This window comes from Tympanuchus pallidicinctus, unplaced genomic scaffold (assembly GCF_026119805.1).
Source record: "Tympanuchus pallidicinctus isolate F22 unplaced genomic scaffold, pur_lepc_1.0 scaffold1, whole genome shotgun sequence".
NCBI classification, from domain to species: Eukaryota; Metazoa; Chordata; class Aves; order Galliformes; family Phasianidae; genus Tympanuchus; species Tympanuchus pallidicinctus.
Genome location: NW_026294618.1, coordinates 87,910,543 through 87,921,505, shown reverse-complemented (window position 1 = coordinate 87,921,505; position 10,963 = coordinate 87,910,543). Strand labels below are relative to the sequence as shown.

The 10,963-nt window shown below is 45.4% G+C and overlaps 1 protein-coding gene across 2 annotated transcripts; it reads left to right on the top strand.

Annotated features, from left to right (window-relative positions):
- The first annotated feature begins 2,242 nt into the window (after positions 1 to 2,242).
- Positions 2,243 to 5,801, top strand: BATF3 (basic leucine zipper ATF-like transcription factor 3). 2 transcript variants are annotated; one of them, XM_052687120.1, is made up of 3 exons: positions 2,243 to 2,410; positions 3,034 to 3,138; positions 5,150 to 5,801. In XM_052687120.1, exons 1-3 carry the CDS (start codon positions 2,375 to 2,377, stop codon positions 5,333 to 5,335), a joined length of 327 nt encoding a protein of 108 aa, XP_052543080.1. In that variant the 5' UTR covers positions 2,243 to 2,374; the 3' UTR covers positions 5,336 to 5,801. The 2 variants fall into 2 exon arrangements, with proteins under 2 accessions (XP_052543080.1, XP_052543077.1); XM_052687117.1 differs by lacking the exon at positions 2,243 to 2,410 and adding an exon at positions 2,795 to 2,891.
- Positions 5,802 to 10,963: the final 5,162 nt, after the last annotated feature.

Sequence of the window (10,963 nt, the reverse complement as noted above, 5' to 3'; positions counted from 1 at the left end):
AAAACTGCATCTGGGAATGCTGCCCAAATAACTGATGTAAAGAAGAATAAAGAACACCAGTTGATGTCCAGTGCAGTGCCTCAGCTATGAATTTACAAATCTTTAGGGTTGCTTTTGGCCACGCAGCAGTGAAAGATGTCAGAGGACCTCCCTTGAAATGAAAGCTAGGTGATGAACTGAACTTCATGCTTGAATGTTCATCTGCTTTCCCAATGCTTATTAAAAATTTCTATAGCAATTGATATTTCCAACTAGCAGTGTCTGCAATCTGTGTTTCCACTGACAGAAATACATAAAATATTCCTCTTCTTCTCCCCACCCACCCCCCTCCCCTTCCGGTAGTCTTTTGTCCTTCAGCTAACTTCATAGAAATCAGCAGTGTTGTGCAAGAAGACTGTCTATTCAGGTTTCCACTGAAATGTCACAACGTCCAAGCTTCTTATTTTTAACTTGGGGTGAATTGGTATTGCATCAAGAAACGTCTGGTCATTTTTCTTTATATAGCCTTTGAATTTTGTAAGGCAGCTCAATGGTGAAGGATGCTTGGGAATATTTGCAAACTTAGTTTGAATTTTGTAGTTATTTTGGGTGAGATTAAACATCTTACCGTTTTTAGGACGTGCTGCCAAAGGCGTGCATGTTGCCAGGTGAGCCATCTATACCCAGGGAATTTTGCAAATCAGCCTTGTATCCACACACTCTTACTGCATGTAGTTTTTAAACAGAGGCGATGACACCCCTCTTCCAGAAATCTTCATGCAAACACCAACATCTGTTTGTTTGAAAGTTTGGGCATGTGGTGCTCTGGGACCCAGTTGTGACATACGCCACGCTTCCAGAGAGCCATGCTAAATTAAAGTTAAAGACAGCAACTCCAGTCTGAAGGCATGTGGGCTGCTTCAGTGCAGACAAACGTTACTGATATGCTGCGATTATAAAATGTAAGCTCAGCAGCTCAGACTGCTTTCTGGGCTCGTTTTCTCTCCTGCATAGCAATGCTCTGCCCTTACTGCTGTGTTACTTGGAACTACTGTGTAGGCATTTCTACAGATGTACCAGAGATAGCTTTAATACCAAGCAGAAATTTGTTCCCACAAGCAAATTTTGATTTTCATTTCCTTTGTCACTATGAGCAGATTGTACCCAGGTCCAGGAGGACCTCCCTGTGACCTGTCATTCCTTGTGGGGTCTGTAAACCTCACTTTACAAATACGGGATGAATTCATACCAATAAATTACATGTATCAATAAATAAATTGGAAAACTTACTTATTGTGACTTAGCTCTGTTAGATCACCTGCTTGTGCAGCTGCTTCTAGGGTACGTGTGTATGGTTCCTGTACCAGCATGAACACTTCATTTGGGATCATTTCAAAGCCCCACTTGTAGGAAGGGGGCTTTTTTCTTCTCCAGACACAAATCTGCAAGCCTTCCGCATGCTGAGGGCCACTGGGACCAGCAGCCCCAATGGACCCTTTGCTCACTTTCTTAAGTGCCTTGACTTTGTGTGTGTCCTGCAACTGCACTGGATCCACCAAGTATCTCTGAAAACAGTTCTGAGGCTCAGTCCTCCGTGGTCCATGGAGCTCTGGGAAAGGTGAAGGCAGTGTAGGAGACAGAGGCGGGATGTGCTGTGAGACATAGTGGGGAGAAGAGTTTCCCCACAGGGCAGCCCTGGTCAAGCTTTCAGCGATGCTGACCTCAATCTGACTCCTGGACTCCAGGCAGGACATTTCTCCCATCAACGTGAACCGTCAACCAGATCTTCCTGGAAGGATGATCTATATTTACTCCATTTGCAGCCTGCAACTTCATTTTCACCTAAGCTGAATGACTCAGACTTCGGGTGAAACGAGAAGAATAGGGAAGTGGCCGATTTATGAAGATACCTGGGGTTGATGACCGACTGTACGGCAGCGTAGAGGCACGTTCCCTAGCGGGGACGTGCGGTTATCCCCGGGAGTCGCGCGTTTGTGGTGCTGTACGCGCACACACCGTAGAAAGGATGTCGCTGGGTATCTGCGGGGGCACTCGGCAATTCACTTCCTTCAGAGTACAGGGAGAAGATACGCTTCAGTTGCGACGTAGGACGAGTGTTTAGAAGGATAAAAGCAGCATTGTTCGGGCTGCTAAAATGTTCCCGGCAGCGCGTTCGAACAGAGAGAGTTCTGTCCCGGCAACTGCGTTCTCTGCACTCATTGTCTTGCTTCGCCTTTACAAGAAACGTGCGGCATTTCCTTATTATTTAAAGGAACCGGGCGAGTAGCGAAAGTGAAAATCGCTGTATCCCAGCCCCGGTGCCTCGTCCTCACTCCAGTGAACCCCTCCTTGCGCTCCTGCCCATTCTCTGAGGTCGTGCCGCTTTGGAAAGCCGATGTCGCACGTGTTCCGCGGCCAGGAGTGCGCGGGGGTGAGTCAGCCGCGCACACCTCGGGCGGCTTTTGCGCGGCATCTGCGCGGGATTCGCGCAGATGCCGCGCAAAAGCCCCTGGGAGGCAGCGCTCGGGCCAGGACGGCGTTTTAACCATCGGAGGGGCGTCAGGCGCGGCCAGCCCCGGGGCTCTCCGGGGGATTTTCGGGCGGCTCCTGCCCGGCAGCGCCGCGCCACGGGGACCGCGGGCTTCCCCCTGGCTGCCGGGGGCCGGTCGGGCCGGGGCGCGGACCCTGCGGGCGCCACGTGAGCTCCGGACGGCTCCGCCCCGGGGGCCGCGACCGGGGCCCCCCAGGTGCCGGGGCGGGGCGAAGCGGGGGGACGGCTCCGTGCCGCGGGGCCGGGGGAGCCCAACGGCGCCGAGCGCGGCGCCCCGGGGCGGGCGGCAGCCGGCGGGATGTCGTGCGGCGCCCCGGCGGCGGGCAGCGCGGTGCCGCGGAGCGCCGAAGGCGGCCAGCAGGTAGGGTAGGGGCGGGTAAGGGGCGGGTAGGGCAGAGCGGGGCGGCCGGGGGGGCTCTGCCGAGATTGGGTGCGGGAGGTAGGGGCTGGCTCGGTGCGCCCGCCCGCACCTTGACACCTAGCGAGCTGCTTCTATCTTCCAGAGCCACGAAGAAGATGATAAGAAAGTAAGGAGGAGAGAGAAGAACCGAGTTGCAGCACAGAGAAGTCGGAAGAAACAAACGCAAAAGGCAGACAAACTTCACGAGGTGAGCGGGTACGCGGTGCTCTTGGGCGTGGAGTCCGGGACGCTCCAATAACGGGACGCCTTCGGCACGCCTGGGCCTGCCCTCGTGCGATCCGCCCGGAGCCGTCGGTGCAGGAGAGGCGGGCGCTGCCGGCTGCCCGCTGCCCGCTCAGGAGCTTCCCGGCGCTCTGCTCAGGTGGGGTGAAGCATCTCCGCCATCTGTGACAGCGGGAAGGAGGGAGGCACGCGGTCGTGCCCGCTACTCCCATCCCTGTGACCACCTGCCGGCTGGATCCCAGGCTTCTCAGGACTAAAGCAAACTCGCTTTCTGATGCATTAGTGCTGAACCGGGAGAGCTGACGGTGGCATGTGTGAATGCCTCGCAGGGAAGGTGGCGGTGCTGTGCCGTGTCATGATGCTCAGTGGCACTGCTGGCTTAACTCAATTCTGAAGCTGTGGTCTGAGACAGAAATACCCCTTTGAAAAGGCTTCTTAGGAACTCCAAAACCTCCAAACAAGAGAGCTGGGTGCAGTTACTGCTGTACTCGTGTGCTCTGATAAATAGCAGTGGGTGTTTCCAAAAAACCATAAAAGTATCTGATTCTTCCAGAAACTCTTAACGCTTCTCAATATTACAGTGCAGTGGAGTTTTATCATGTCACCATTGCAAACGCTGGAGAAGAATTGCTGTTCTCTAGTTCAGGACGTTTCCTCACACAGCAGTACTTTAGTTGCAGCTAGGGCTCAGCAGGTAGGTGTTGGTTACGCTGCCACAGTGGTGGCTTTGTCAGTTGCTCAGCTTCGGAGGCTCAGCACAGCCTCTTCTTTCTCTTAGGGTGGAAGGATCAGGCAGCAGAGGCCGGGAGGTGTGAGATGGAGAGCCTGGGGTTTGGTTTTTCCCAGATCTCCTCTGAGTCAGCACCCGAGACAGCCAGGTGCTGGTGTTTCTGTACAGGGGTAACCCCTGGCTTTTTTGGAGTCACTGCTGGGCCCTGCGCTGTCCCACAGCCGCTCTGGTGTTCCTGCTGGACTTGAAGCTTTTCGTCACGTTGGGAATCCACATACTCAGATCTGCAGGCAGATCTGGTTGAAGGCATTCTTCCCTAGTAAGGACAGTTTGATATTTTCTCCCCTGAAAATGGAACAGAACAACTGGAGGGCAACGCTTGTTCCATGGACTTGAGGCACCAAGAGCAGAGTCTGAGCTGGGGATGCTGAGCCCTACTGGAGTTTGGCTACAATGATGTGTTATGAGGATCGTGTCTATTTTACTCTTTGTGAGTGTGTGCTGAAAGAGTGTGAGGAAGAGCAAGGGGATACAAACTGCCACAGCAAGGAAGGGTGGCACACATAGCATGAGGCTGCCCAGAGGAGCAGTGCATGAGAGGCATTCCCGTCAGCCCTTTGATGGCACGTGTAGGCTTTGAAGTTTGCTCTGCAGCTTTCCCCAGGAGGTGAGATCGAGTGGGCGAGTGCTGAGCCCCAGGCCAGCAGTGAGGTGAGGACACCTGTGGGTTTTCCGTGGGCTGGCTCTAAACCTCGAGCTCTCTTCTATTTGGGATGAGAAGTCTTGGTGGCAGGGACACTTGAGACGTGCAGTCAGCAAAAAATGTGACATGTGAGTCTCACATCCGTCACAGGTGCTTGTTGCAGAGTATCTCAAAGCTCTCCTGCAATTATCAAAAGCTCATTGTCAGTGAAGCCCTGGCTCAGAAACATCTTGGGATCACAGTAACCAAGGCAGTGGTTGAAATCGCTTGTGACAAAGTGGGGCTTGGCATCAAGCTGGCACGATGCTCAGCTCTTCCTGCTTCTAAGTTCCTGAGCATCTGAACAGGTGACTGCAAGACATGGGCTGGAGGAGAGCAGCTGGCACCAGGCATGTGGTGCCAAGTGTGACGCCCAGCTGGTGCTTTTCCCTGCATTGGCTTGAAGCAGGGCACTTCTTTCCTACAGTTACATGAATATACTCAAGGTGGAGCACTGAAGAGAATGTTTTGCCTATGAGTAAGCTTTTTTTCCCCTCCTTTCAGGAATATGAATCTCTTGAGCAAGAAAATACCTCCCTGAAAAAAGAAATCGGAAAGCTAACAGATGAAATGAAACACTTGAGTGAAGTTTTGAAGGATCACGAAAAGATCTGTCCACTATTGCACTGCACCATGAACTTTGTGACCGTGCCAAGGCCTGATGCACTCAGCAGCTGCCTGCCCAGATGAGACATCTCCTCAACCTGTGTGATGTGTGAAAGTGCCAGTAAAATGGGAGATGTGAAGAACTGCCTGCGTAAGGTGCAGATCTACCCTTGAAGAGGGCTGGACTTGCCCACACAGCTGTTCTCCACGTGTTTCGGTTTTCTGAATCTTGGGAAAGCATCAGTATAGGAAAAAAGACAGCTTGAACTACGACTGCTTTCTGTGGTAGAATCTCCGAGCCATGGTTTTGCGTTCAGAAATATCATGGTGCAGTGCAGCCCACCATCACTCAATGGAATGTAGACCGGGATAAGTACCAGCCTCGGGCCGAGATGCCTTTCTCCCACACGCTCACCACTAGCAACCCTTTGTCAGTTGTCATCCTTTTGTATCAGATTCTGGCTGCTGTTTTGGTTGGGGTTTTTTTTGTGTTGTTTTTTCCTCTAAACAGATTTGGCTAATAAAAAAATGATGGCATGTTCTGTCTTTATGGTGTTCTCCACCTTCATCAATATCCAGTGCCCTTACGGCATCTCTGCTCTTTGTTTGCTGGCCAAATCCAATGGTCTAATGGTAATCTTCCTGTCAGTTGTTTTATTGTTTGCTTATCACTACTTCATTAGTCCTCCTTTTCAAATGCATGTAACAAATAATTTTTCCCAGTCTTCATTTCTATACTCTTCCAAATCATCAGCTCTGCCAACGTCAATACTAAAAACTTTTTCTATCTCAAAATATGGCTCAGCCAACTTCCAGTAATGGCTGCCTGCTTTGTATGGAGGAAAAGCAAAACAGAGTTTGCTTGTTTTATACATTGTTTTAAAGAGCAGATTATAAAATTTATTGGTTTAATGCGCTACAGCCACTGGAAATGAACTGGAGAGTTATTTGCAATTGAGGGAATTGTTTGGATTTTTTTGGTGATGCAGTATCTTTATCCTTCGTCTTGAATATTGCTTCTGCTAATGATAAGTGATAGAACAAGACTGTTAGGCTGAATGATTAGTTCCATATCCACATGGCATGATTTATTGCAAGAAAAACATTGTTTTATTTCATCTTCAACTTTTTTTTTTTTTAACAAAAAGAATAATTATGACAACATTAGTGAGAAATATAGAGAAAAATGTGCTTACTTCCCCTGAAGTTTCATAGAAGTGCCAAGCTCTAGAAATGTAAATGCTCTAGCCTGGTGTCCAGCAAGGAGTTTTTTTCACAGTGCTTCCCAATGAAAGAGCGTCTTCAGATAATAAAAGGCTCCATCCATTTGCCAGCTCTCTCACTTTGGCATTCCTATTTTTTCACTTTAGCTTAGGATATAAATTTCTTCACTCAGGTGGATCTGTGTATTTATCAGCAGAACATCATATGAAAAGTCTAGAATATTTTTTTTCTTTTTCAGTTTTACCAGTTTAATTATGCATTACTGATCACTGCCAAGACAGAATTGGGGAAACTGTGTAGTCAATTCTGTCTTCCAAAGGACCCTCTCATGCTATTGTCTTAGGCTGGAAACTCAAGGTCAACAGGAGGAGAGAGCCTTTGGCTTCTTCAGAAGTTTGCATTAGGTTGTTCCCAAGAGAATTTTCAATGTTTGCAGAAGCCACCTACAGCCTAAATGTGGTGTTCAAAGTTTCTTACGGTCCTGTAAAAACTGAGTCATCATGCAAAGTAAATCAGGTGCACTCCTGACAAGGAAAATGAAAGCTTCAGGACACTCTGCGATACGCTTTTTGGATACTGTCCTTGGTAGGATTCCTTCTGTCACCCTTAAGAAAGGAAGTTATCTTGAGTATCTTCATCCACCCACCCACGTTCCTTCCTCCCCTGAATGCCGCAGTGTAATTCAGGCTGAGTAGAGATGTAATGGAGAAGGTTGAACGTATTGGAGATGAACAGCATTCACTCTGGAAAAATTCATTGTAGCTTGGGATTGTTGGAGACTGAAATTAGATTTTACATCTTTTAAGTATATACATGTAGCTGAGCTGAGGCTGGAATGAAAAAAAGCTAGCTGAGGTCAGGTGTGAGGCAAAAGCCTCTCTCCTGTGCGGCCTCAGAAACTGGAGAAAAGTTCAGCCACCTTGTCCAAGATAGTCCATGCAAGCAGAAACCTCCTAAGGATTCTGTCCCACAGGTACTTTCTTCTAGAAGGAAAGATATAGTCACCTGCATAAAATCCTCCTCTTTATGCACTTATTCATGTAAACATCTGTCCAGAAAATGGCTCCAGATTTTCTAGATCTATTCAAGTTCTATTCAGCACTCCTCAACAGTAAGCAGTAATACTGTTCTGCTGTGCAAACTTAATCCAGTTTCTGCACTTAAGTTTATTGGCTTATTAATTATGTAATGTCTGTGCAGAGTGTAAAATGAAAGACAGCTGAATTTACAGCAATGTTGTGTGCTGCTCTTCCCTGGAAGAGCTGGGAGTCCCGTTGGGTCCTTGTGGTCTCAAGTTCTGTCCCACAACCGGGTCCAGCCTGCCCATTGGGTCTGTGAGTAACAGCAGATTTTGAACCATCAGGACCAGGGCTGCTTCTTTCTCCTGCATTTATTTCATTACTTTATTTTCCAGCACTGTTACTAAAGTGTTGTGCATAATTCTTCTATTTAATGGTTTAATCAAGGCATCTACTGCAGTGTTTTGTATGAATGAAGTTCACAGGCAGCTGAGAACCCTAAGCAAAAGAAGTGAGCAAAATGAGTGTCCCAAGCTAAATAAATCCAACCTACTGATATATTTGTAGAATTAATTTCATAGCTGAATCATGTATTGAAAGGAACAATGTTAAAGCACTGGCTTATGTATCACTAACAAAATTATATGTATCCAGGTTGATCACACTATTTGCAGGAGCTCTTCACAAGGATATTGATTTACAGAGAGTTTTAAAACTGAAAGTATGTTCTGGAGCCTGGGATAATTGTAATGTGAATAGGGAACCAGAAAGGAGAACAGAAAGGAAAAGACCCATTTATTAAGGAAGCAACAGAAAGTTCTTTATCAGATTCAGACCTCTCCTTTTGCAGCAGGGCATTACGCCATCAGAAAAAAATTGTTTCATACCTATAAATGGCTAAAAAAGTGCTTGACGTATTCTAGCTGTAAAATGCTATACCCTATGAATGTTCCTACTTCCAGTGAAATCAGCTTAGAACCCCCGTATCTGCAATTAACTAATCCAAATTCTTTCACTCCTTTGCAGATGGGTGCCCACACCAGATGAGGTGTGTACGTTACACTTACATTATATTCTGATGAAGGTACATAGTGAAGATCTTTTCTGTGTTCTGATGGTGATTCACGTGAGGAGTACTATGAACTGCAGTCTTGTTTGTTCATACCAAATATACATGAAGGCTGCCAAGCAAGTTTGGGATTTTCCCTTTTATGTTCACAATGAAGGTTACAGTTTGTCTACATTTGGTTGGCATGGATTTCCTCTTTTCTTTGAGTTTAATGAAAAATCAAAATGTTTGGTTCAAACTTACACAAAGATACAAATATTCTTTTCAGTAGCAGATGGAGTCCAATCTGGGTATTTGTCCATTTATTTCAGATAATGCTGGGTCAAATTTAAATTGATCATATTTTTAAAAGATAATTTTAGCTTTCAAAGATAAAAAAAAGTCAACAGAAAGACAAAATCAAACTTCCCAAAATGTCTACTGTGTAACAGTGATCAAATATTATACCTGAAGAGATTTAATTAGAGAAAAAGTCCTGCTTCTGCTCACTGATGTTTTGTATTAGTGTCTGTGAATGTTTACGGTCATCTTCATGTAGTCATCCCAAGCCCCACAAAAAGTACACCCTTTTTAAGAACACAATTAAAACAGCCTATTCTACAGCCACCACATCTTTCTGTTCTTCCTCCATTGTCTGCTTGTTCCTTCTTTAATAGCTGCTGGTCTCCCCTACATCTGCTGCTATTTGCAGTAGCCCATGTATTCTCCTGTTATATAATTTGAGATGCTACTTTTATTCCCTCTCCTTCCCTTGCTTTCCTTCTGTTCTTATGTGGTTTGGTGACAACACTGCTAAATGTTATAAGTGTTATAGTAGCAAGTCTAATCTACAGGAGTAATAAATTGAACTTTGCTGGCACACCTTATATATGATTAAAGTATACTATGTGTGGCTAGCTTTGTCAGCTGAATATTAAGGAAGGTGTCTGTGCAGACTTTTAAAGTATACTTAGAAGTGACATAACCTTGACTCTAGCCTACAAAACCCATACTATTTCCTGTCCATAGATGAACGCTTTGCTGCATGGTGTTTGGGGTTTCCATTTGTGAATCAGTCTAGAATTTCTGCTTCAGTGAAAGTGATAGATAAAACAACCATTAAAAAAAAATCCCTTTACTCTTCTTCCCATCAGCGTGGTGATATAATTCATGACACAGGAAGGAAACATATCTGATAAGCAGGAGAAGCAGTGGGTTTACTTACTGTTACAGAGACTAATGATACTCTCTTAACAGGAAGGCTAGGAGTTGTCTGTTAGTAAACCTTTGGTTGCTGTCAAGTGGTCACTGGAGAAAGATTTTACATTTACACACATCATCTGGTGTAGGCACCCATCTGCAAAGGAGTGAAAGAATGTGGATTAGTTAATTGCAGATACGTGGGTTTTACGCTGATTTCACTGGAAGTAGGAACAGTCCTACAGCTGCCCCAGAGGACAAGTGGCACTAAGTTTAGTAACTCAGGTAATATTTAACCAAAGAACAGTTAAAGACTAACTTAAAGTGAGTAATTGTTAATAAGGAAACCACTGTAGCAATCATTCCTGAAACTGCATTCTTCTTTTTTGCTACTTGTTCAGTTTTTGTTTGTTTGTTTGTTTGTTTCCCTAGTTAGTTGCTGTGGAAAAAATCCGTAAGAATTTAGTAGAATTTTAAACTATGACATCAAAAGTAATGGCTTGCCTAGTCTGGAAATGGCTGGCACAGCTTTTGCAAATACTCTGTTCTCTACTTGCTATGTGTTCATTCTGCTCTAAGGGTATCATTATAGTTCTCTTTGGAAGTGGATTAGCTAAACCACAAATGGCTCTTTTGACATAGAATGAAATAGTTCATCTGGAGAGTTGGTACAGAATGACTACTATGCTTCAATTTCACATCTTTTCTTATCCTTAAGCAGCTCCTACATGTAGTCGAATAGAAAATGATACCCTTAATAGGTGTTTTTGTTTTAAGTCTGCATTAGAAGAGTTTTGTATCCATTTGGTAAGTTCTATATATTGCCATTATAGCTTTTTATACTCATTTAGGTACTGTCCAGTTAAGTCTGCTACAGATTGTTTGTTTCAAAACTCAGTTCTGGAGAGATGTGTCTAGTGGGTCAAAAAGGAAGTTAAATGACAACTTACATGTGTTGTAATGGGGTTATTTCTTTACGTGTGTATTTGTGTTCTTTAAGAGAGAAACTTCCAGGCAAGAGCCTGATGGAACCCTGCATGTATTTCTGCTACATCATGATAAAGAAGGATGAATCAAAACTAATACAGTACATAGAAGGGCTGCTAGGAAAAAAATAAGATAATGACTTCTTTTAAAATTTGTTCCAGGTTGTTAGGCAAATAAAGCCTGAGAAATAGTAGGATTGTTGTCTATGTAATTATGAAATAAAGAAGATGGCAG

Excerpts from the sequence above, each read along its gene's own strand:
- BATF3 (XM_052687117.1), top strand. The coding sequence starts at position 2,829 with ATGTCGTGCGGCGCCCCGGCGGCGGGCAGCGCGGTGCCGCGGAGCGCC. Across the intron at positions 2,892-3,033 it reads GCGCCGAAGGCGGCCAGCAG|AGCCACGAAGAAGATGATAA; the intron begins GTAGGGTAGGGG and ends TCTATCTTCCAG. Across the intron at positions 3,139-5,149 it reads AGGCAGACAAACTTCACGAG|GAATATGAATCTCTTGAGCA; the intron begins GTGAGCGGGTAC and ends CCCTCCTTTCAG.